The sequence below is a fragment of the Hyperolius riggenbachi genome, chromosome 7 (genome assembly GCF_040937935.1).
Source record: "Hyperolius riggenbachi isolate aHypRig1 chromosome 7, aHypRig1.pri, whole genome shotgun sequence".
In the NCBI taxonomy this organism is placed as follows: Eukaryota; Metazoa; Chordata; class Amphibia; order Anura; family Hyperoliidae; genus Hyperolius; species Hyperolius riggenbachi.
Genome location: NC_090652.1, coordinates 99,566,411 through 99,593,758, shown reverse-complemented (window position 1 = coordinate 99,593,758; position 27,348 = coordinate 99,566,411). Strand labels below are relative to the sequence as shown.

At 43.7% G+C, this 27,348-nt stretch overlaps 1 protein-coding gene across 6 annotated transcripts in view; it reads left to right on the top strand.

Annotated features, from left to right (window-relative positions):
- Positions 1-27,348, top strand: part of SCNN1G (sodium channel epithelial 1 subunit gamma) — a 63,896-nt gene that overhangs the window by 773 nt on the left and 35,775 nt on the right. The window contains exons 2-3 of one of the 6 annotated variants that reach the window (XM_068244454.1): positions 12,933-13,099; positions 23,776-24,105. In XM_068244454.1, coding sequence (XP_068100555.1) covers positions 23,783-24,105 — 323 coding nt within the window. In that variant the 5' untranslated portion in view covers positions 12,933-13,099; positions 23,776-23,782. Of the gene's footprint in view, positions 1-2,031; positions 2,138-12,932; positions 13,108-15,773; positions 15,929-20,826; positions 20,922-23,775; positions 24,106-27,348 lie in introns of those variants that run through there. The other 5 variants (XM_068244450.1, XM_068244455.1, XM_068244452.1 and 2 more) reach the window with 5 other exon arrangements.

Genomic DNA, 27,348 nt, shown 5'->3' with positions numbered 1-27,348 from the left:
CTGGTATTTACATCTTACCATGCTTGCCATTGGGTATAATGGGACTGGTTAGCCAAGATAGGTGCAAGAACTACTGGAGATGCTCAGAGCAACCGGCCCTTTTCCACTAGCAATCACAAATCACAAACGCCAGCGATAGCGATTGCGATTTTTCATTAATTCTGTTATGCGATTGTGATTTTCATTTGCATTGCATTATCCCTCTGAAAATCGCTCCAGAAAGCGATTGGGATTTACAAATCGAATCACTATAGTGGAAAATACTTCTCATGATTTCTATGATAAAGTAGCAACCATAGCGATTTAAAAATCACTAGCGATTTGCGATTCAACTGTGTAGTGGAAAAGGGCCCTGGGCTGATTTATATGTGGTAGACTAGTAATGGTCAATGAGGGCCCTTTTCTACTAGGTAACACAATCGCAAGAGCAATCACGCTGCGTTGCAATCGCGTTACTTTCCATTGTCGCAATTGCGCTGTACAGGTATGAGCGCAACTGCACCGAAAATCACGCAGGCCAGCGATTGGCATTTGGGAAAAACTAATTGCACTAGTGGAAAACAGCACCGCGATTTACATGTTAATCGCAGTGCTGTTGCGATCTGCTAAATGGCAGCGATCTGCTTTTTGAAGAAGAACGTTGCCTTGTGGAAAAGGGACCTGATATTCAAATTTTAGCTGATGCAGAATTTGTGCAGCTAGAAAATGGACCAGTCAGATAAAGCTGTTGCAACATTTAATTGGTGCATTGGAATATGAAGCTGCATGCATTTGCATAAACTTACCATAAAATCTGTATCAAATCAGAATTATTTGTGTCTCACTGACTATCTCTAGTTAAAGGCCTTGATGTTTCTTTGTAAGACAGCCTAAAAACTGCTGATAAAAATCGCAAAGCGATTTAATTATAATGAAAACAATCAATAATTTGCCTGAAGGCAAATGAGAAGAAAAAGTTAGATACCTCAGTATAGGGAAGACTGGATAATCCAAAGGCTTCCATTGTCCCCCTCAAGTTTGCCTTTCCAGCGCTGGGACCCTCTGAATAGTGATGGCACAAACTGTTTGCAAGTGGCAGTAGTGCACAGGTGCTCACCATCTAGCTACTTCCGGCTAGCTGCGGTAGTAGTGCGCAGACGCTTTCCTGGCTTTGCACGTCCTTAAAAAGGAACTGTCGCAAAAATCTTAAAATTTAAAACACATACAAATAAGTACATTTCTTCCAGAGTAAAATGAGCCATACATTACTTTTCTCCTATGTTGCTGTCACTTACATTAGGTAGTAGAGATCTGACATTACCCACAGGTGTTGGGTTAGTCATCTCTTCATGGGGGAGTCTCAGCATGGCCTTTATTCTTTATAAAGACATTCCCTGAAAAAGATTTATACAAAGATGTTGGCCAGCCTCCCTTCTCGCCATATACTTCTTTGGTAGTTGGACGGAGCAACTGCCGTTCACTAAGTGCTTTTAAAAATAAAGAAAACCCTGAGAACCTCACCATGGGAAGATGGGCTAGTCCAAAATATGTTGGTAATGTCAGATTTCTACTACTTACTGTAAGTGACAGCAGCATCAGAGAAAAGTAATTTATGTCTCATTTTACTCTTGAAGAAACGTACTTCTTATTTGTATATGTTTACATGTATTTTAAATTTTAAGATTTTCGCAACAGAGGTCCTTTAAATGCGTCTGGGAGCGCTTTGTGCAATCACACTACATAGTCACGACTACATAGTGCGTATGTGCAGAGTACTCCTGGCCACAGGCGTGCGATCCAGGAAGCGTGCCGCCAGGCCAATGCCTGCGCACTACTGCCTGCAGCTTGCCGGGCCAAAAACAGCTAAATGCTGAGCGCCTGCGCTCTACTGATTCAGCTTGCCCGCCCGGGAGTAGCTAGATGGTGAACTGTTCACTGGCGGACGGTTTGTGCCATCACTACCTCTGCATCTATTTGACAAGGGCTTGTTGAATAGGTTCATACAGCCGTGCCCTGGCCTGTGTATGAGTGCCTGTGCCTTAGCATGGAGGGGTCAGTGCGTCTGCACTCATTCACGGATGGGAGCACGGTCCTGAAGAAGAACAGGGTCTTGGCGAACCCAAAAAGCAGGAGGATCCAGAAGCTTCCCTCTACTGGGGTAAGCATCTAATTTTTGATTAAAAGACATAGGTTTGCTTCAAAATCTGTATAACTTTTGCTCAAGTTTTTCTTCATCCAGAATATGGGTCTCTGCGACATGCGGCGGCATGAAGTTTATTTTTGTGAACTCTTTGAGAAGCCTGATATTATTGTGGAGGCTATGAGCAATACTTGCCGACTTAACACTGTTACACATGTCAGCCCTCAGTCTAAATGCTGAGAATGTTTTGTTATAGAGAAATTTGACTCTTTCTACACTAATCATAGCGATTTTAGTGCCAATTAGATGAATAAGGGCAATAGCAGACAGTGAGCTCGCGGTAATGAGGAACTTCTGGTGATAACTGTCTGTGGCTCGCTTCAGTTGTTGCCCATAGTGTTCTTGGCAGCATAGCAGCTTAACACTCTGCTAGCAAATCAAAGTCAGAAGCATTTTTCCATTGACTCTGCTCAATGACACAGAAATTGAACTATTGCCACTTTTTATCTCTTTCCTGCTCTCAGAAGCCATTTACTGACAGAAAAGTATTTTATGGCTGTAATTGCTAATCAGTGAGGGTTATGCTATAGTCTGACCCAGTCCAACCCAGTCTTGACCTGGACAGAAACTGTCACTTGCATACCTGATTTTTAACTCTTTCAAGCAGAGAAAGAAAAAAGGAACACAGCCTAGTTATTTGTGTACTTGGCACTGTACATACAGTACACAAGTCTATCTCATCATGTCTCATGTCACCTCGGGTTGTTCTTTAACCACTTGAGGACCCACCCTTTACCCCCCCCTTAAGGACCAGCGCTGTTTTAGCTTATCTGTGCTGGGTGGGCACTGCAGCCCCCAGCACAGATCAGGGTGCAGGCAGAGCGACCAGATCGCCCCCCTTTTTTCCCCACTAGGGGGATGATGTGCTGGGGGTGTCTGATCGCTCCTGCCTGCCGGGTGTTGCGGGGGGGGCACCTCAAAGCCCCCCTCCGCGGCGAAATCCCCCCCTCCCTCTCCTACCTGGCCGTCCTGTGCAGCCAGTGACAGGCTGTCCCCTGTCACATGGCGGCGATCCCCGGCCGCTGATTGGCCGGGGATCGCCGATCTGCCTTATTTCCGCTTGTGTTTACATTTAGCCTGCGAGCCGCCAGCGGCTGCTTCCTGATTAATCAGCCTGCAGCTGCGTCGCTGGTCCTGCAGCTGCCACTTTGCCGACGCACGGTATAAGCGTGCGGTCGGCAAGTGGTTAAGATTTATTCATGATGTTTTAGAGTTTGGAAAGGAGGTGGCAGGAGTATTTCAGGAGTATTGAGTCAGTTGACAACTTATTAAAAACTGAAATGATAGCTTTATTTAGCTTTTGGTACAGATCTAAATACTATTGACTCTTTATATTTAACACTCACGGGGGAATATAGATTTTAGGATTACCAGTAACGCATGATTCAAACCAACCACCATACGGTAAACCTTTAGCTACGTTTGCTAGTGCCCACCATAAATCTTGGAAATATATTATTTTCAGCAATTAGAAGAAATTGCTCTAGTGGGAGGGATTTCTTCAATACAGTGCCTAATTTTAATTGAAAGATTTCAAAAGAAAAAAAATGTCCTTAAAAATTTCATAGATGGTTCAAGGCAAACAGCAAATTTAACACAAGATCACTGTAGAGAAAATGAAAGTATTGGTGTAACAAACAAGGCAGCCGCGGCGAACAGCGCCGCAGCTGCCTCCATGCCGATGCCCGTCCTCCCGGCGTCTGGGACGCCGAGGACGGAGCGTGCTTCTGCTCAGGGGGTCGCCGTCTCGCGCGGGCGCGCGCGGAGACGCAGCTTTTATTCTGGTAGAAGGCGCGTCAGCTGACCTGCGGGTCGGCTGACGTCAGGGATGACTCTCGCTGCTCGGATTTGCGGAATCCGAGGTGGGAGTGGCTGAGAGTCTCCTTCTTCCTTAAAAACTTTCACTGGTCATTCTGCCAGTGTCTGCTGTCATGAATACTTCTTGTGTTAGCGCTCAGACCTTAGACTAGATCCCAGGTGTTGAAACCAAGGACTTCACACCTAGATTAGGAATTATTTATATTGTATTGATTATCTGTGTATGACTCTGGCTATACTCTGACTCTGATCTCGTTAACTGATTCTGTACCTCCGCCTATCTGCCTTATAGTTGCTGAACCTCTGCCTGTTTTCCGATTACTCTTCTGCCTCACGATTCTGTATTGATACTGTCCTCTCTGTTGCCGATCCTTGCCTGTCTGACCATTCTACTTACCAGTGGGCTCTCGCCACTGGTGAGGTGCTAGCTTCACCAGCTCCTCTGGTGAAGTTATTCTTTAGTGCAGTACTGTTTGCGTCTTCTGCTCCTAGGCTGCAGTACAGTCTGAATCACCTGCTTCTCAGGCGATCATTAGTTCAGTACTGTTTGTATCTCCTGCTCCTAGGCTGCAGTACAGTCTGAATCACCCGCTCCTCGGGTGATCACTCGGCTGCAGTACACTCTGAATCACCCGCTCCTCGGGAGATTCGGTCTCTTCAGTATTGTATCTCCAGCTTGCTGGAGCTTGAACCCTATTACACGGTCAGTGTACCGGTAGTACCTCACCAGCCCCTCTGGTGAGGTCTCGTCAAAACGATTAAAGTTACAGTACTCTATTACACGGTCAGTGTACCGATAGTACCTCACCAGCCCCTCTGGTGAGGTCTCATAAGACTATTAAAGTTACGGTTGCACCAAACACTACACACTCAGCTCTTTGTGTTGCTATACTGGTATTATTGGTGATTCTGCAGATCACACATAATCAGGTATAGCGTCTGCATTATTGGTGATTCTGCAGATCACCAAATAATCAGACATCTGAGTTGCGACACCCAACCGTTACAATTGGTCATAATAGTCAGTTCAATTTTTGTCACAATTCACACAGCCAGCATAATACTAAGTACACACCAGTTAATGTCCTGGCAGGTCGACAGATCAAAACAATTATTTTCAACATGTCTGATCAGCTCCCGATCAGTAACGGAATAGTTTTTGTGTAGTAGTGAGTGGAAAATCAGATCCCGAGAGAAAATAGTCTACCTAGCATGAGAGTTCAAATGAACCACAACATCTAACGTCAGCCTTTGGCTCTGTGTCTCCCTCCTCCACAGTCTACCGTTGCCGGCCCATTGACAACCCTGGCTTAATGAAGAGATCAAACTACTGAAACATCGCTCCCAGCTGAACAGCGCTGGGGGGAAAAATGATTTGCGTGAGCACTCCAGTGTTACAAAGAGGTTCTGCACATACTCAGACAGGCCTTCTCAGCAGCCAAACACTCATACTTTTCCTCCTTAATTTCCTCACAGTCCCATAACCCTAAACTTTGCTACCTTCAACTTCCTCCACTTCCAACTCCCTGTATCTCAGCCAAGGACTTTGTCTCCTTCTTTAGTGAAAAAATCACAAACAACAGGAACCTCCTCTCTCCAAACCTTCAATCCTCCCTAACTATTTTCTCACCACTATCTGAACTCACTGTCTCCTCCTCTCTAATCTTTAAATCTCTCCCCCCCCCCCTTTGTATCCCTAAATCTCATACTACTACATCCCCCCTTGAACCCATTCTTTCTCACCTCATTACTTACCTATCCTTTACCATCTCACCTGCCTTAACCTCCCTCTTCAACCTTACTTTTACCAAAGGAATTTTTCCATCCACACTCAAGCAAGCCATCATAACACCTTCAAAAAACCTTTTGCCCCCTCTTACCACCCAATCTATCTCCTCCCCTTCTCTTCCAAACTACTTGAGCGCCATGTCTACTCTGACTTAGTTTGTCACCTCATCTCTAATTCTCTGATGACCTCCAATCTGGATTCCGCCCCAGCCACTCAACCGAAACTGCTCTACTCAAAGTAATCAACTGCCTGCCAATTTTCATCCTCCTATATCTCTCTTTCGCTTTCGACACAGTGGACCACCCTCTCCTTCTCCAAATCCCATCATGTATGGGCATTCAGAGTCTTGTTCTTTTTCTTCTTATCTCACAGATAGGACCTTCAGAGTCGCTCACTCTGACCCCACCTCCTCTCCTCGACACCTCACTGTTGGGGTTCCCCAAGGCTCTGCCATTGGACCTCTCCTTTTCTCTATTTACACTTATGGCCTCGGTCAGCTCATCAGTTCCTTTGGCTTCTAATGTCACCTACATGCTGACGATACCCAAATTCTACCTTTCAGCTCCTGACTTGGATACTCCTAACAGCTTGTGTTCCTGATTGTCTCAATGCAATCACCTCCGTGTCCTCCCGTTTTCTAAAATTCAATATGGACAAGACTGAAGTGGTAATCTACCCACCTCACCATCAATGACCCTGCCTGACATCACAATTTCTGCTCATAGCACTTCAATATTGAACGCCTGTCGCCCAGGCTCACTGCCTAGGTGTAATACTGGACTTGAGTCTCTCATTCAAACAACACATTGACAAACTATTCTCCTCTTGTCATCTCCACCTAAAAAAAATCTCACCTTTTCTCACACAGCACACTACCAAACTTCTGGTACATACCGTGATTATTTCACGCCTAGACTTTTGCAACTCTCTGCTCTGTGGCCTAACCACTAACCATTTAGCACTGCTACAGTCCATCATGAACTCTGCTGCACAACTCATCCACCGCTTCTCCTGCCCTATCCCCCTCTCAGTCCCTTCACTGGCTGCCAGTTACACAAAGGATACAATTCAAAATCCTAACTCTCGCCTACAAAGGTCTTTACAAATTAGCTTCTTCCTATTTAAATACTGTAACCTTATTTCAGGATTCCACCCTACTGTAACGATTGGTGTCAGCACACAGAGAGAATCTGATTATTGGTGATCTGCAGTATCACCAACAATACAGATATATACCCGATTATTGATGATCTGCAGTATCACCAATAATACAAGTATGACTAACCTCTGGACACCTGATAAAGTGTAAGTGTTTTGGTGCAACAGTAGGCTGTCTCACGTGGGGCGGGAGACGCAGATAACAAAGAGCATGGACCACCTGAGGAGCAGGTGGCCCTCGGCTGTGTGAGGACTATCTCCTAGGAAAGGGGACAGAGCTCACCTGAGAGCCAGTGATTCCCTGCAATACCGGGAATCAGACTATACTGCAGCCAAAGGACACCTAAGGGATAGAGCCCTTGGCTGTACTGCAGAGAGGCCTCTCTGAGGAGCAGAAGGTCCCTGCAGCTAACTGACACTAGGTGGAATAGTGTCACGGGTAGTACAGACAGGCTGAACACTTGAGGGATGAGTGACAGCCCGAGGGGTCGGGCAGGCCAGGTCGGCAACACCCGAGCTAATGGTAATAACAGATATAAATCACAATCCTAGTCTGGGGTGTGAGGTCTCGACACCCAGGAACTAGTCTAGAGAATAACACAGTAATAGCACAATGTTCCTAAGCTTGAGTGTGTGGTCCTTGGTCACAACACCCTGGAACTGGTCTAAATGATAACACAGCAATGACACAGTATCCCTAAGCTTGGGTGTGAGGTCCGTGGTCACAACACCCTGGAACTGGTCTAAAGTATAACACAGCAATGACACAGTATCCCTAAGCTTGGGTGTGAGGTCCGTGGTCACAACACCCTGGAACAGGTCTAAAGTATAACACAGCAATGACACAGTATCCCTGAGCTTGGGTGTGAGGTCCGTGGTCACAACACCCTGGAACTGGTCTAAAGTATAACACAGCAATGACACAGTATCCCTAAGCTTGGGTGTGAGGTCCGTGGTCACAACACCCTGGAACTGGTCTAAAGTATGACACAGTATCCCTAAGCTTGGGTGTGAGGTCCGTGGTCACAACACCCTGGAACTGGTCTAAAGTATAACACAGCAATGACACAGTATCCCTAAGCTTGGGTGTGAGGTCCGTGGTCACAACACCCTGGAACTGGTCTAACATATAATACAAACGTAATCTGGCTAAGTGTGAATTCCCAGGTCCTCCTGGTTCTAACACACTGTGGGATCTGACTGGTCTGAGTGCTCACACGTTAGTATTCGCAACGGCAGACAACCAGCAACTGACAAGCAAGATCTATATATACTTGCAGTGCTGTGCAGCCCCGCCCGAGCCATTAAGCCAATCCAGAGTCCAGCTGGGATCAGCTGATCGGCCTGATCAGCTGATTCCCCTTCTGCTGGTATAAATGTCCTGTCGCCTGGCTCGCGCGCGTGTAGCTATCCATCTGTGTGCACTAGAAGGTCCAGCCAAGCCAGACGCGTGTCGCTGTGCGGAAACCGCCGGTCTGAACGCGGAGATAGCCGCCCTGTCACTTGACCACGCGGCGGCATCTCCGCTGTTCATTACAGTGCCCCCCCCCCTGAGGAGTGGACTCCGGACACTTCCCACCAGGCTTCCCAGGATGTGAGTCGTGAAATTCCTTCTTTAATCCTTCCGCGTGTATGCGACAATCTGGCACCCAAGTTCTTTCCTCCACACCATATCCTTTCCAGTGGACCAGATACTGCACGAAACTCTGCACTAACCGAGAGTCCAGAATCTTTCCAATCTCATATTCGGGTTGATCATCAACCATCACAGGGAGGCGGGGGGGGGGAGAGGAATCCACGTGCACTGACGGCTTCAACAGAGACACATGGAATGATCTCACACCTCGCATGCTGGCTGGGAGATCAATCGCATAAGTGACATTATTAATTTTTTTGGTCACTGGGAATGGTCCTATGAATCTAGGACCCAGTTTGGGTGACAGTTGCTTCAGGGCCGAATGCCGGGTGGACACCCATACCATGTCCCCTGGGGAAAATTTCCACTTTACAGACCGTCTCTCATCTGCCTGTTTTATCTGAGGTAGAATGGTCTTAGGTTTAAAACCCTTATATAGAGCGTCTGCTTTGGAACTTTTACTACTTGGTATATGCGTAAGAGGTGACCGTGAGGGACAGAACCCGTCAGAAAAATCCGCACACCGCACTGCCACTCCTCCGACCTGTATCTTGGTGGTACCAACTTCAACTCTCCCCAAACAATGCTGATGACAATGGGCTGACCATTTCAGTAGCTGTCCTGAAGCCCAGTCAATCTGCAGGGAGTGGAGTTGTAACCAGGGCATACCAAGAACAACAGTAGAGTTTACCATTGGCAGGACCAGGAACTGTAATTTCTCTTCATGCAGCGCCCCTAAACAACATGACAACAAGGGGGTTTGGAAAAGAGGCTGGCCACTCTGCAATGGAGAGTCATCCACTGCAGTGACCAGAATCTGCCGGTCTAGTGGGAACAAGGGTATTCCTAATTCTTTTTCGAAATCGTAATCTATGAAGTTCGCTGCAGAACCGGAGTCTACAAAGGCTTCTGCGGAACTAGTCCGACCCTCCCATGTAATAGAGCAGGGAAGGAGCAGACGATCATTGTTTAGAGATAAAGACCGCTCACCTATGGTATTGACTAACCCCAGGCGGCAGCATTCTCCTGGCCCCTTAGTACCATATAGACCGCGTTTTCTTGGCTTTCTGTGACTCTTCTTCACTTGACTCAGCCCTGAATATCCGATTTGCATCGGCTCGTCCGAGGGTGACGAAGGTCGAGAAGAGTCGTATGAGACAGACCTTATAGCATTCCTACCACGAATCTGTTTCTGGTAGCGCAAACGGCGATCTATCTGCACGGCCAAAGAAATTGCCTCGTCTACAGATTTGGGCTCAGGATGTCCTTTCATCACGTCATGGATTGCATCTGACAATCCTGCCAAAAAACAGTCTTTAACAAAGCATATGCTCCCCATCTAGCCGAGACAGCCCACTTCCTAAACTCAGCGGCGTAAACCTCAACCGATTTACGACCCTGCCTGAGCATCTTGAGCTTCTTTTCAGCAGTGGAAGAAATATCCAGGTCATCGTATATAATGGCCATGGCCTTAAAAAATTCCTGAACTGATGACAACGCCTCATGCTCTGCATGTAGGCTATATGCCCACGTTTGGGAATCAACCGACAGCAGGGTCTTTATAAATGTTACCCTTTGGGACTCAGTTCCTGACAAAGTAGGCCTCAACTCAAAATAAGACAGTACCCGATCTCTAAAATTCCGAAAGTCAGATCTATGGCCAGAAAACTTTTCAGGTACGGACATACGAATGTCCGTGACTGGAGGGGATCGCACTGAATTTATAGCTAATTGAAGTTCCTGAATAGCCCCAAATAGCTGGTTGATCTGGGTCTGTTGGTTCATAATTACCCCGGAAAGATTGTTTACCGCGGTGGTCAGGACTTCAACATGACTATACAGTGCGTCCATAATGTTTTCGGTCTGCCGTTTTGTAACGATTGGTGTCAGCACACAGAGAGAATCTGATTATTGGTGATCTGCAGTATCACCAACAATACAGATATATACCCGATTATTGATGATCTGCAGAATCACCAATAATACAAGTATGACTAACCTCTGGACACCTGATAAAGTGTAAGTGTTTTGGTGCAACAGTAGGCAGTCTCACGTGGGGCGGGAAACGCAGATAACAAAGAGCATGGACCACCTGAGGAGCAGGTGGCCCTTGGCTGTGTGAGGACTATCTCCTAGGAAAGGGGACAGAGATCACCTGAGAGCCAGTGATTCCCTGCAATACCAGGAATCAGACTATACTGCAGCCAAAGGACTCCTAAGGGATAGAGCCCTTGGCTGTACTGCAGAGAGGCCTCTCTGAGGAGCAGGAGGTCCCTGCAGCTAACTGACACTAGGTGGAATAGTGTCACGGGTAGTACAGACAGGCTGAACACTTGAGGGATAAGTGACAGCCCGAGGGGTCGGGCAGGCCAGGTCGGCAACACCCGAGCTAATGGTAATAACAGATATAAATCACAATCCTAGTCTGGGGTGTGAGGTCTCGACACCCAGGAACTAGTCTAGAGAATAACACAGTAATAGCACAGTGTTTCTAAGCTTGAGTGTGTGGTCCTTGGTCACAACACCCTGGAACTGGTCTAAATGATAACACAGCAATGACACAGTATCCCTAAGCTTGGGTGTGAGGTCCGTGGTCACAACACCCTGGAACTGGTCTAAAGTATAACACAGCAATGACACAGTATCCCTAAGCTTGGGTGTGAGGTCCGTGGTCACAACACCCTGGAACAGGTCTAAAGTATAACACAGCAATGACACAGTATCCCTAAGCTTGGGTGTGAGGTCGTGGTCACAACACCCTGGAACTGGTCTAACATATAATACAAACGTAATCTGGCTAAGTGTGAATTCCCAGGTCCTCCTGGTTCTAACACACTGTGGGATCTGACTGCTCTGAGTGCTCACACGTTAGTATTCGCAACGGCAGACAACCAGCAACTGACAAGCAAGATCTATATATACTTGCAGTGCTGTGCAGCCCCACCCGAGCCATTCAGCCAATCCAGAGTCCAGCTGGGATCAGCTGATCGGCCTGATCAGCTGATTCCCCTTCTGCTGGTATAAATGTCCTGTCGCCTGGCTCGCGCGCGTGTAGCTATCCATCTGTGAGCACTAGAAGGTCCAGCCAAGCCAGACGCGTGTCGCTGCGTGGAAACCGCCGGTCTGGACGCGGAGATAGCCGCCCCGTCACTAGACCACGCGGCGGCATCTCCGCTGTTCATTACACCTACAAGCAATCTCCCCTGTACTTACAATATTCTCCTTCTTCCTTTTTGGTCCCCTCTTCACACTCCTTCTTACAATACTTCTATCGATTATCTTCCCTTCTCTTGCACTCCCTCCCCAAACACATCCGACACTCACTCATATTTACCCTATTAGCCACTGACCACCATTTTTACCATCTCATACACAACTTTCCTTTACCTACTATTCTATCCCTGAAACTTTCAGACTTTAAAGAAAACCTGTAACTAAAAAAAGTTCCCCTGGGGGGTGCTCACCTTGGGTGGGGGAAGCCTCCAGATCCTATCAAGGTACCCCCCGTCATCCTGTGTCTTACGGCGGTCTGGCTGTGCCCTTCCGAACAGCGGGGATGTAAACATTTACCTTCGCGGCTCCAGCGCAGGCGCAGTATCACTTTACGCTTGGAGATAGGCGTAAATAGCCGATCGCTGTTGGTCTGCTTTGCTGCGCAGGCGCATGTCTCCTGTGCCTGAGTAGTAGAGCGGACCCAACAGAGAACGTCTATTTCCGCCTATCTCCATGCAGAGAGCCGCAACAGCTCGAGCCAGGATTGCGGGACGCTTCGGGGGAGCCAGTGCTGGATTGCCTGCAGCTATAGGGATGGGGAAGCCTCATTGGGACCCTGAGGCTTCCCCCTCCCGAGGTGAGTACCCCCAGGGGAACTTTTTTTTTGTTACAGAGTCTCTTTAAGGCCTTTTGGCCAGGACTCTCTTTCCCCTTCTGTCTCTCAACGCTGTGCATTATGTGTACATATGTTCCACACATGTGTCAAAATCTGTTGCTGATTTATTTATTGCATCTGCTGTAATCTACCATTTTCTTGTATTGTGAACTGTTATATGGTTTATTTTGTATTGTTATACCCTGTATTCTGTTAGAGTGTGAGTTGCAGGAGTCAGTTGCTCAATTGGGGCATTACAGAGGCTCCTCATCTACTCTGGATCTTACCAATGGATGCACAAATACTTTACAGCTAAATGAGAAAACCCGCATTTTCTCTAGGGTATGCAGTGATGACTCTCCACGTATCTAATATGAGATTCTTCAAATCTTTAAACCTCAGTAATAAGCAGAAGCTTTTATTGTACAGTGCTGTATATAGAAACAAAGTTTTATTCTAAAAATGCAATTACATTTTGCAACAGGTTCAATCAAGCATTTGAAGTGTTTGAAACAGGCTCCACCCCGCACGGTTCCCCGGCCTTACCGCCTTACTTTACCGTCTGCCACGCCTCCACTCTTAGTTTCCTGTCGCTCTTTTGGCCTTCCTTTCATCTAGGGAGGAGCCTGACTTGGAAAGAAAGTACACGAGGTATCAAGGTATAAGATTATAAAAACAAACTGGATATATATTTAACCAGTAATCATAAACCCTAAGGATGCATTGTGTTACCTTGATTTATAACTTTTAATGGTGGATGTAATTCATGAAAAAGACCACTAGATGCTGCTAATGTCCTTAACATCTTTGAGCTGTATTGGTGTCCTCTTAAATATAAAGAGACACTGAAGCAAAAAAAAAATAATTATGATCTAATGATTTGTATGTGTAGTACAGCTAAGAAATAAAGCATTAGGAGCAGAGACATAAGTCTAATATTTGTTTCCAGTACAGGAAGAGTTAAACTCCAGTTGTTATCTATGCAAATTGCCATTAAACTCTGTGTTCTGAAGGCTGATATTTTAACTGTATTGTTTTTTCTTTTGCAGAGAACAGTTCAGGACAGGTCAAAAGTTCACTGCCTCTATTGTAAAAAAAAAAACATTTAGAATGCTGAGTAGTGTATAAACTGCAAATATTAGAGAATGATGCAATGTTATAAAAAAAGCTGTATAACTGAAAATAAAAATATGAGAATATTTTCTTTTCTACTAATGTTCTAGTAAGTATCCGTACTACACAACCAATGCATTATATCATAATTTTTTTTTCACTTCAGTGTCTCTTTAAGTTTACATCATGGGGAATTATAATACTGCAATAACGTTTTCTATCGTTTTAGGAGCACACACAGCATATGATCAAGTAAAGAGATTGAGAGAGAGTGGAATGACATTGTTTCAGCTTGACTGCTGTCAGCTAATGCATTTGTGGTACAAGACCTGGGCCCATATGCAATTCATTTCCTAAGTTTTCCACTAGGAGATAATTTTTCAAATTCTTTTTAAAATAACTTTTCAGCACTTTGTACTTGAAAAAGTACCGAAATGTAGGTTAAAAAATTCTGCCCAAATTGCTCTCTCTCTTGCTGGTGGTTTAAAAATCATTTTATTTACAAGGTCTGAACATATCACCTTTGAAGAAACTCAGGAGTAAAAATGAATTGCATATGAGCCCACGGCCCATTGTGGTGTCAGCATGTTGTCTTCTGCTATCTCACCCCATTTTCTGCACATGTCATCTCTCTCAATGAAATAAGTCAGATGAACATCCCTCAGGATTGATTGGGTTTGTCAAAAGAACTTTCTTGCTTTCTTTGAGATTGTTTACATAAGTAGCTTATTATTATTTACTATCTATGTAGCGCCATCATCTTCTTCAGCGCTGTACAGTGTGTTGTCTTGTCTAATCCCTACCATAGCCATATGTCTATGTATGTATTGTAGCCTAGGGTCCATATTAGGGGGAAGCCAATTGACTTATCTGTATGTTTTTGGGAAACCTGCACAGACATGGATAGAAAATACAAACTCCATGCAGACAGTCCTGGCTAGGATTTGAAGCGAGACTCTGTGCTGCAAGGCAAGAGTGCTAACCACTACGCCGCCGTGCTGCCCTTATAATGGCTGGGGCCCCCTAGAGGTTGCAAAAAGCATTTTGTAATGATTTTAGCAGCATTTTTCAGAGCGATTTCTTAAAAGGAAAAGAGAATTGAATAAATAAGGGCCCGTTTCCACTATCGCGAATTCGCATGCGTGAAAATCCCGCATGGCAGAGCCATCAGAATTCGCCAACCGCATACCGCTATGTGGGTGTATGCGAATTTTCATGGGAATGCATACAACCACATGCGAAATTCGCATCCGCATGCAAATTTTTACCGCGCCGATTCGCACCACACAAGTGGAAACGGACCCTCAGGGCCCATACATTGTATAAGGACCTGGGGGTCCTACTCCCTATACAGTGTATGCAGTGTATGCATCTACAGCCACCAGTCACTGGAAAAAATAAGTCAGCTGTGTGGCTATACCAGTGCTGGGCAAACTACGGCCCACAGGCCGTCTTCGGCTCACGTGCACTGTAAATCCAGCCAACCGCTAGGCGGCTGGATTCCTCTCCTTACTCAACAGAAGTACAAGTAAAAAATGCAGCATGCGGGACTATTGCGAGCAGGCAAAATCGCATCACAATTATATCTGTAGTGGAAAACAGCAGGGATTTTTTGCACATCGTATTCATAGTTAGGAAAACAAAAGTTTGCTTTCTTAAAACAGAAAGAATTTGCGATAATTCAGGTTGGAGTGAGCTTGAGATGTTCTGGAGGTGTGTTTAGCTTCTAAGGGCAACAATGGTTAATTTGCATATATTCAGCAGTGATGCACTGGGAGACATCTCAAGCTCACTCCAACCTGAATTATCGCAAATTCTTTCTGTTTAAAGAAAGTAAACTTTTGTTTTCCTTAGTATTTTAGTAAGGGGGCTTTTAGGACCATTGTAGCCCCTCACACACTCCAATGAGTTCTGGTTAGTCTGTATTCATAGTTACTTTCCTGCAGGTGTCGCTGTTGTACAGTGATCATTCCGCTCTAAGACAAAACACTCCAGATCCTTTGCTTTAGACATGACCTATAATTTGTACCAACAGGTGCCATAATCAAGTAGATGCAATTCTATATATCATCCACTAGGTGGTGTCACAGGACTTAGCATTTCCCCTGACATTTTATTGCGGGAGAGATGCTATTGAAGTGAGTTGAGCAATTATCAGGATGAGATTGAATCAGCAGGTAGGCAGTACTGACATCTGTACAAGCCAAGAGGATAGTCTGGTGATGCAGAGAGTCAGCTTACACATGGAAGATTCCCTGCTCTAAAGAATTAAATAAACAACCATCAGGATTGCCTCTCAGTGGAGCTAGCAGCCGTTCTTATCTTCTTCTGTGACTGTAGTCATCCTGCTGTCTTGCTACTCCTCAGGTGAGACCATGCATTGCCTTCTGCATTCAGCGATAGCATCTCAAATTACTCTGTGCTCTATATTTTGTATGGACAATATCTTGCCTCTTTTGTCATGCACAAATGTCTGGATAATCTACAATGTAGCCTTCAAAACATTATTTTGCCAGTCAGAAGCAATAGAAAAAAATGTGTTTTTGCGAAAATCGCATAAAAAAAAGATTGCTACAATCCCTCTATACTACTACCGGAATCTCACGTGATCTTAGCGTGTACCTCCAGCTGTTGTCTGCATGCCCAGACAGGAATTGGAAAGCTTGTTATAATTCCGAATTGTTTTTATTTCATCTGAAACTTTTGATGTACAGATTGTGGTGTCAGCATGTTGTCTTCTGCTATCTCACCCCACTTCCTGCACGTGTCATCTCTCTCAATGAAATAAGTCAGAGGAACACCCCTCAGGATTTAGCCTTGTGTGGGATTGTGTTTGTCAAAAGAACTTTCCTTGCTTTCTTTGAGATTGTTTACATAAGTTACTTATTATTATTTACTATCTATGTAGCACCATCATCTTCCGCAGTGATGTACAGAGTACCGTATATTATCTTGTCACTTAACTGTCCCTCGGAGGAGCTCACTATCTAATCCCTACCATAGCCATATGTCTATGTATGTATTTTGTAGTGTATGTATTGTAGCCTAGGGTCCACTTTAGGAGAAAGCCAATTAACTTATCTGTATGTTTTTGGGATGTGGGAGGAAACCGGAGTGCCTAGAGGAAACCTGCCCAGACACAAATAGAAAATACAAACTCCATGCAGACAGTCCTGGCTAGGATTTGAACCAAGAGAGCTAACCACTACGCCGCCTTGCTGCCCTTATGGCTGGGGCCCACTAGAAGTAGCAAAAAGCATTTTGTAGTGATTTTAGCAGCATTTTCCAGAGCGATTTCTGGTGATTTTAAAGGGTTTTTTATTTTAATGCTAGCAATTTTCACTACATAATTACTTTGTACGGTGATTGAAAACCAATTTTGCCGCAATCCTATACTTTGTATTGATACACAAATGCTCCAAAAATGCTGCACCCGCAATGGGGAAATCGCAATAGTTCCTGTATCACCCCAATTGCAATCGCTCTGGTATTGCCCCAATTGCATTACATTAGCCTATCCTATCGCATTTAGAAGCGCTTGTGATTCCAAAGTGTGGCTGAAACAGCTCCTGAAACCAGCAGTCAATCGCAAGGAGCGAAAGGGAATTCTGAAATACAGGAAAGGCTTGTAGGCCCTCCCAGACAGAAGGTTTACTCAGTTGTGTTGAGGTCACAAATCAGCCATTTTGGGTTATACAGTACCATTTATCTGTTTTATTGTCTTATATGTACTGGTCTCCAGCCAGTGGCTCTTGGGACACACGTGGCTCTGAGTTCGCCATGCTGTATGTGCTGAGTAGGCTGAGATTACCTACTGTGGATGATGAGTATCTGCGTATTAGGGTTGCCCATTAGAGAATACACCAAGCTTAGTTTTCTTAGTTTTATATGATCAAATATCAATATTAAATGTTATTTTAAACTAGCCATTTGCAGAAGAATTATGGGAATAATGGATGAAAACCTCAATTTATAAGAGTCAAAATGCTACTAGTTTGTCTACTCATGGTTTAAATTTCACACATTCACGTTACAGCACATATGTAATGTGTGGTCTGAAATGACCCTGCAAGCTGATGTACATGGGTAGCACAATCAGACCTGTATAGAGTTGGACCCAAGAGCTAAAGAGGGATATTTTTAGAGCAGTGTGCAAGAGTGCTGGCAGTGTTGTCCACCGGTGAGGTATTTTAACCCCCACAAACTGGGTATGGAGTGGGACCGTGATCAGACCAAGAAGACATGGATAACGAAAATGGGTTTATATTTATATAGTAAGAAGGATGATTTATTTGCTCTTGTCAAGACAAGGTCTGAGATTAGAATTAAATAGATTAAACTTTTCTGTCATATGCTCTCACTAGAATTAGGATTACATTGGGATTAAGTTAGTTGTGCCAGATTGTGATCTTGACTCTCCTGACTTGAATTTATGTCTGAGCCTTTTAGCACGAAGCTGCACCCCAACTGTGTGAAATCCTATGTTTGCCACGGAGCCTCTGGCTCTGAACTATTCAGGAGATTGAGATGGGGCTAAGTGGAAGAAGTGATGGGGCCTTGGCTCAGTAATGGGGAAATTAAAGTGTTCTGTCCTAGTAGTGCTCCGGTAAACTATATGTAGCTCTTCACAGTTAATTTTCCTGCGTTGGGTCTCTGTGGTACAGAGTATCAAGGTTAAGCTTTGAATCTTAAGAATTGCCCCAACCCTGATCTTATACCTTTAAACAATCAGTGTAACTTATGCCAATGTTGGCTTGACCTGATACTTCCACATAACGCCAATTAACAGCCCTCTACTGACCTTTCAAACCCCAATGATAACAGTGCTTTGATGATGGGATGAATTTTCACAGATATAACATTTGCAGGTGCCTTAGGCTGCCTGTGATTCAGCAATATTGATAATACTCTCATGTGACAGGATGAGTTTTAGACTTTAGACAAGATAACCCATCAGGGACAAAATATATATATTTGAAGGAGGTAAGTGTAATGATGTGCCTTATACTTGCCTGCGTTCCAAAGACCCCCTCCAAGTTCAGTCCCCATCGCTGTGCCGCTAAGTGTAAAATGCCCTGCTGCAAGTCTGGGGATTGGACAAATCAGAACTTGACTGGAGAGTGACATGTATAGTGCAGATTAGAAGTGCTGCGTCTTAATATAAGGATTAGGAACAAGGAGGTAAGTATACAGCATGACTATTGTTAAAGTGAATGGGAACCACATTTAAAAAATGAGACAGATACTTACCCAAGGAGAGGGAAGGCTCTGGGTCCTATAGAGCCTTCCGGCTCCTCTGCTGGTCCCCTCGATCCAGTGCTGGCTTGCCCAAAGGAGGCTTTAGAAGTCTTCAGGGAGCCCGAGTGCTCCTGAAGAAGGGCGGCCCTGTACTGCGCCTGCGCAACCACGCTCTCTTGCACGCTCACGCGTGTGCAGTATGGAGCCGCAGGTCTTCGGGAGGACACGGCTCCCGAAGACTTCCAAATACCCTTTCGGCGGGAGATTGAAATGGGGGGAGCCAGCACAGGATAGAGAGCACCGAGAGAGAGGAGACGGAAGGCTCTATAAAACCCAGAGCCTTCTCTCTCCTTAGGGAAGTATTTGCTTCATTTTTTTTTAAATGCGGTTCCCATTCACTTTAAACAAGATTTTCAGAAGTAATCGATATCTACTTTGAAAGAGAATCCCATGAAATGTAATTGCACTGGGCATTCAATAGCAATTATATTTGTATTTTAAATCTTTTTTATCTTTATTCTTTTATTCAAGTAGAGGCATAACTACAAATTATGCCACCCCCCCCACTACCACCACCACCACCACTACCAAGCAAAACTTTGATGGGGCCGCTTAATATTCATAAACCTTTCCTTATCTCCTCTTGGTGACCCTCAAAGCCTGATTACCAATCTTGTAAAGGTCATAAAACAAGTGTAGCCATCATGATCTTCACACCCATAACAAGTGTAGCCACAAAACCCCCTGATCTGGATTATCAGAGGGAGAGAAAGTTATTAGTTGGGCCCCCCTGCAGTTGTAGAGGATGCTCCCCCCTAGTTACACCCCACAAGTGATCAACTACAGAAAATGTACACACTCTCTTTAGTCACCTGGCCAGTTTTGCTCTTCGAAAAATTAGGTGATAACCACAGATACAGCTCAAAGTAGAACAAAATGATATTTAAGAGATGAATGGAAGAAAAGTATTTTTTACTTACCTGGGGCTTTCTCCACCCCTCTGTAGTCCATCAGCTCCCTCGCCGTCCTCCTGGTCCCCTCAGTTGTGCTGCTATCAGCCTCGTTAAGTCTGCAACTCAGCTCAGTCGCGGACTACTGCGCATGCACGGTCTCGGCCATGTGCACCCCCAATTGCATTCCTGTAGACAGAAGCATTCTGTTAATGTGCAGTTAAGACTGTAACTGCACTTGCGCAGAGCGCTCCCAGTAACGGTAACACAATGAAGGAGGCGCGTGGCCCAAAACAGCACATGCGCAGTGACCCACAACCCAGCTGGATGGCAGACTTCACAGCAGATTGGACCAGGAGGAAACAGGAGTTGACAGGTAAGTAAAAATCCCCCCATTTTCTCCCATTCAGCTAAGGTTTAATGCAGAGACAAAAAAACAAATGGGCTCTGCCAAGGAGACATTATTTTTCACGGTTAACACAGCAGGAGATGTACAAAAAACTTTACAAAATGCCTTTGAAACTCATGATGGAGCTGAAAGCACTGTTTTAGCAGCTCTTCCACACAAGTTAAAAGCAGAGTTAATGGTAAACAGATTCATCAGTGATATAGATAGATGGATAGCTTGCGCTCAGCTGGTTAAACTGGAATACAGATCACCAGCTGACACAAGTGGGGCACCCCCCTCTCTTTGTAAACTTTAAGTGCAGGAGTCATAGAAGTGAGTGGATTGTGATGTGTCATCATCGAGTTTTATTTCCAGATCTAATGTAAATGTTCTGCAGAGACTTGCCTTCTATAAATATCCAGTGGGATGATCCTGGGGTTTTCCTGGGCCCTCCCAAATGTTCCTGCTGCCTACAGACCTCTGTGGAATCTCATGTTTAATTCTAGAACGCAGGCACATTCCCTATAAACAGCTGAGCCTGAATGTACCTTGGAGGGGTCCTGTGCCACATTGCAAAAGCAACAAAAGAGGAAAATGTTTGCTTGTCTGTAAGACCTGCTTTACCTGTCAGTTTATCTAGTCCAGTTTGAGACGGTCCTTACTGCTTCAGACCAGACACAACAGGTGGATAGGGAAGCAGTTCATAGATAGATTATCTTTATGAGTAGTGTGCAAGAAGCCGAGATCCAAATCACATTATACACAAAGGTCTCCTCCTGAGCAGGTGAGATGGGTGCTGCTGGCTGGCTGCTGTCTTAGGGGACCACTTCCCCCCAACCTACATGCTAATGGGAGCACATTAATTATGTGACATCATCAATGAGCTCTTATCTTTTATAGCTGATAGCTAATCTACGAGTGTGTGGATAGATAGATAGATAGATGTGAGTACCTGCTTACAATTATTTTATACCACTGATATTGTTTTCTTGGGATGCTTTTATTATATATATATATATATATATATATATATATATATATATATATATATATATACTATATTGTATCTCTATATAATATATAACTAATTTGTATCTCTATATAATTACACAATACATAACCTTGCTTACATAAAAGTTTTCATACTCATCTAACAAAACTATTAATTTTCACGTTTTTAAACTTTGTCTGAAATGTTTTAATACTTTCTTTCATTTGTGCACTGCCTTAAAAATATTTTTTTTTTATGTCAGTGAAAAAAGTGTAGTATTTTCTTACCTTCTTGTGAGTTTTGTGGGGGGTTTTGACCAAATAATTAGTAGATTTTATCTGGATTAATATGGAAATTTGCAATTGTGATGTACATAGATGCTAGACAATATTTTATATACCTTATACCTGAGAAAATATGATTTTGAGATACTGTTCAATTGTACTATTAGATATATACAGGTGAAACTCGAGAAATTAGAATATCGTGCAAAAGTTCACTTACTTCAGTAATTCAACTTAAAAGGTGAAACTAATATATGAAATAGGAACTGTTTGCAGGTGTTTTTGATTACTTAGCTGTTTAGAATCTGACACCTTTGCGCCTAGAATATTAAATGTTTTTCCACAATATTCTAATGGTCTTAGATTTTGATTTTGGGGTTTTCATAAGCTGTAAGCAATAATCATCAAAATATAACAAATAAAGGCTTGAAATATCTCACTTTGCATGTAACGAGTCTATTTCATATATTAGTTTCACTTTTTAAGTTGAGTTACTGAAATCAATGGACTTTTTGAACAATATTCTAATTTTTCAAGTTTCACTACCTCGGAATGTATGTCTACTGTATAGGTGCCATTAATGCTATAATTTATATGAACCTACTCATACGTATATGCACATGTGATTGCATTGAGTACACAGATAATTATAATAATAGAGCATAATTGTCTTGGTATCAGAGAAGAAATATTCTCTTCTATGTTTCATTCTCCCAGGAAAGATTAACATAAGTGCAATAATATTACATCATTCTGCACGGCAGCCACTCATGGCATAACCATGGCATAATGCATTCACCTCTCTTTGAAAGCACACATAGTAGATGCAGAAATTGCTTTCATTAACTGTCATTATGCTAAACAATGTTTACAATGAAAACATTTGGAATATTGAAAAAATATACTAATTATGTACTAATGGAATCTGAATAAGAACGGCAAAAAAACTCCCAAAAAGCTTGAAATTTGTCTGTGTCCATATAGCCACGGTTAGGACCGTTTTCCAGTGGTCAGGTCTCAATCTAAGAATCAGATCGAAAACAATTTGCCATCACGTCCCCATGCACAGGGAACTGTTATTATCACCGGAACTGAGCTGCCCGGTTCCCACTGGTGCGATTTGATTCTTACCCAATCGAAAATGTAGCGCATGCTGCGTTTTTCCTGCGTTTGCGTTAAAGTCAATTAGAATACCAGAAAATAGCAATGAAAGGGAGATACTATGCGATTTCCCTGCATTTTAACTATACCTGTATAATTTTTCCCTTGAATCGTTGGAAATTCTAAATGTGAAACCCTGATTGCATGAAAATCGTGCCTCGAACAAACAGGACATCATGTGGTGGAAATAGAGGAGGGGTGATATGGCAGGGTTTTTGCGATCACAATCTGCAGCAGAAAAGAGCTCTAATGCTGGGATTACACGGTTCCTTTTTTAGGTGATTAGATGGTTTGATAGATAATTTCCCACTTGTTCAATCTCCCTTTCAATCCTTTCGCCGCTCGATTTCTGATAGAAGTGAATGGAAAAATATAAGAAACACGAATGGAAGATAAGAGAATCGACTGCAGAATTGAGCGGCAAAAATGATCGAGAGGAGAAACGCACTGCAGAAACGAACCGTGTATTCTCAGCATAATGCTGGGAATACACATTTTTTTAGGGGATTAGGTGGTTCAATAGATAATTTCCGACATGTCCGATCTCCCTTTCGATTCTTTCTCCGCTCGATTTCTGATAGAAGTTAATGGAAAAAGATAAGGAAAACGATCGGAATATAAGAGAATCGGCAAAAAAACAGTCGAGAGGAGAAATGCACGGCAGAAACGAACCGTGTATTCCGAGCATAAGTCTACATGAGCCATATTAGACTACAAGAGCTATTTTGGAGGCTTTGTGAAGTTGGCTTAATTGCTAGTCCTAAGGGACGAGAATAGGAAAATGTATCCAGATACAATATCAACGTTAATAATGTTTATTGGATCCATTGTTCTGGTTTTTTATTATTATTAATGTTGTTTTCATTATATTATTATCATTGTCAGCAAGAGTAGTAGCCGCACTTAGAAATTCTGGAACTAAACGTAGTTCAGCATAAGAAGAAGCAGCATTGTTAGTTTCCAGAAGGTGATGTGTGTTTAGCAATAACAAGGTAGAAAAGGCCCTAGTCTCAAAATGTGTCTTTTAGGGTCATGGACGCTTGGCTCTGGTGTATGACTTTGACTGGTAGTGGTAGCAGGAACTTATTGTTTTACAGCTGCAGAATAGCCACAAATCAGGTCATAGATGGTGCAGATAGGCAATTGTTGTAATTGCTGAAGAAATGACAGTGCTCTAATTCAATGTATCCTTTACCCACCAGAGTCATCATGTCTAACGGACCGAAAAAGAAAATTACTCAGAAGATCAAAAAGAACCTGCCGGTGACCGGGCCGCAAGCTCCCACCTTGTATGAGTTGATGCAATGGTATTGCCTCACCACCAACACCCACGGCTGCAGGAGGATAGTGGTATCTAGAGGTCGCTTAAGAAAGTGGATCTGGATTGTTTTGACTTTAATGGCGGTGGCCCTTATCTTCTGGCAGTGCGCTCTGCTGCTCATGTCCTACTACACTGTGAGCGTTTCTATCACGGTCAACTTCCAGAAACTAACCTTCCCTGCCGTCACTGTCTGCAACATGAACCCGTACAAGTAAGAAACCTGGGGCTTGCTGCAAGGCTTGGGGATTATGGGCTATCGGCGCTTATTATAATGTTTTGCTTGTAGCAAATAGGGGAAATGTAAGGTTTATTTGATTACTAAGGACCTGTGTGGAATGAAGCCTACTCTTGACTCGATATTTGTGAACTGACACAGTTTCTTCAGTGCGCCACTAGATGACTGCAAGTATTTTTGTGTTTAAGAAAGGCAGCATGGCAGCAGACTGAATACGTTTTCTGAACATTGCTGCCATTGGGGTGTTGGTTGACACTAGCCTGGTCCTACTCCAGCCAGCCAGTAGGGTGAAGCACTTGAATCCAGCACTGAGGTATTTCTTTGTCGCCTTTCTCTCTGGGAGCCAAACAATGTTCGTATGAGTAGTGCACTGAACTCAGCTGCACAAAATATACCTCATTGTTGAGACACCTACTTTACTCACTATTTGTGTAATCTTAGCCCCTATTACTTTGGCACCTGATGGTTTGGGCGAGGGTGTCAGGTGATCTCAGTGCTGAGGATTCTGGTGCTGGATGTCTTCATTAGGTTGGGGTTCTGAGCCTTTTCTTGTTTTTCTAGTTAGTGGAGGTTAGGGTTGGATGGGGGAAATGCTAGGATATGAGGGGGAAAGATTTTTAGGAAGGGGGTAATGGGGGGAAAGTGATTTGCTTTAGAATGTGAATAGTTAGTAAAAGGAGGGTGTAAGTTGTTTGCCAAGTTATGCTTGGAGTTTACATTAGAGGGGATTTTTTTTATCTGGAAAGGGGGAAGAGTTCCTTCTTTTTGGGGTATATTGCTAGGACAAGAAGGGGGAGTATTATTTTACTTTGGGGAAGGGGGGGCTATGTTTAGGACACTAGATTGGAAGGACTTGGATGGGGAAACAGTATTTTATTTAGGTATTTTGAGCTTTTATAGGGGAACTAATTGTTGGCTGTTGCCAGCAGTTTATTGTACAATGCTTTGGGCTGGCAGATCAGGTACCCAGCCCTAATATTTCATAAGATACAGTTCACCATGTCACCACTAGAGGTCACTGTTGGGAAATGGTTTGAATGTATGTCATTTGGCATAACAGAGAATCGGTCTTCCATCTACCAACAGTGACCTCTAGTGGCAGTGGGGAGCAGAAACCATTTATATCATTACACAACACAGAGGTATCAGACTGTATGCATTGGAAATAATTGTGGAAGAAAAAGTTCACTATCCTGTATATGAATACCTCTGATGTACTCGCAGTACGTTCTGATTTGGCTTGAACTACTTGTAAGCAAGGAGTTAACCATTGTCCTCAAGCAACTGCCCTAGAAAAAAATATATCTTATAAACTATATAATTGTTTCATTTTGTTCCTTGGTAGTAGTCTTATCAGTAACTAGTGATTACACTTGGCAGAGCATAATAATGAGGTGATATATCTACTGTGTACGTTTTAAAGTAACATTTTAATATGTGAGGATAAACAAGATAGTGTTTTTATTGCACTGTGTAGACATGCACATTTTAACACCTTTTAGTGTATTTGCTTAGTTGTACAGTATACATATGTACACAGGAGTAGCTCCAACCACTTTGCAAGCTGAAATTCTCAACCCGATTTACTAAAGGTGGCCGATTTTTAAAAAAATCTATTTCATTTGATCTAATCTGCTAGAAATTGAAGCCGCAAATGATTCCCAATCGATTGATCTCTGGCTGAAATTGATCGAGTTGGTTGCGCCACATAAAAAAATTTGCTCAATCCGTGGCGAGTGGGGGGTGCATCGCTAGTGATGTTCGATTTTGCAACATGTGGGGTAGAGAGCAAAGGTGACACTCCCCGATCTCTGCCTGCATGTGTCTTCTCTCCACTGCCGGCACTCCAACATGTAGAAGATAAAGGTCCGCACCACTTCCAGATAAAATTCCAACTTTTATTGAAAATCCATAAGGGCCCTTTTCCACTAGCAATCGCAATCACAAATCACAAACGCCAGCGATTGCGATTGTGATTTTTCATTAATTCTGTTATGCGATTGCGATTTGCGATTTTCATTTGCATTGCATTATCATTGTAAAAATCGCTCCAGCAAGCGATTGCGATTTGCGATTAGCGATTTCCAAATCGAATCACTGTAGTGGAAAATACTTCTCGTGATTTCTATGATAAAGTAACAACCCTAGCGATTTAAAAATCACTAGCGATTTGCGATTTTGCGATTCAGCAATCACAATCGCTCTAGTGGAAAAGGGCCCTAAATGCCCTGTAGCAGCTCCTCCATGTCTCTTCTCTCCTGGCCCAGTACCCTGTGTCCTCTAGTGGTCACATAAGGTAAGTGCCATGGTGCCCCTACTGTTTGGCTTCTAGCATTTGTCACGTGACACAGGCACCCCGGGAGAAAAGAAACAGGGAGGAACACCTGGCAGTGAAATCAGAATCTGAATCAGTTTTATTTGCCAAGTGCAACAGGAGTCGTACTCGGAATTATTTGTGGTTCACATGGCATAGGCAAGTACAAAGACAGGCAAACAGATACACAGGCAGACGAGACAGACATTTTCAGGTGTACAAAAGTATATAGACATTTCCAGTAGTTCAATAGTATAAGCAAGCCTGGGGGGCCTGCGTTGAGCCATTAACCACTTAAGCCCAACTGGACGAACATTCTCGTGCAGTTGGGCTGCGCGCACTCCCGTGGGCCGCGCGCGCTCCTGCGGGGGCCCCAGTGCGCGCTCCCGCTGCTGGCCGTTAGCCCAGCAATCAATGAAAGGGATTATAGATCCCTTTCACTGATCGAAGCCCCCCGCAGAAAAGCCGTCAGCGTCTCTTCAGACGCTGCGGTTTGTTCTGAGCTCAAAAAGTTCCCCGTCTTCATTATTCTTCCTGGGCGCGAGATCGATCGCTCCCAGGACTTTTTGACTGTGGCCATCTTGTGGCCAAATAGTAAAACTATACCCACAACCACTTTTTATTAAATTAATACATTTTTAACATTTAAAATTAGCTGTTTCCCTCCCACATCAAAAAATACCCAAATAACATTTTTAATACAAACAATTTTAAAAATTACAATAAAAAAAAAACATAAATAGTTACCTAAGGGTCTGAACTTTTTAAATATGCATGTCAAATAAGTATATTAATATAATTTTTTTAATTATGAGCTTGTAAATAGTGAAGGACGCAAATTGAAAAAATGCACCTTTATTTCCAAATAAAATATCGGCGCCATACATTGTGATAGAGACATAATT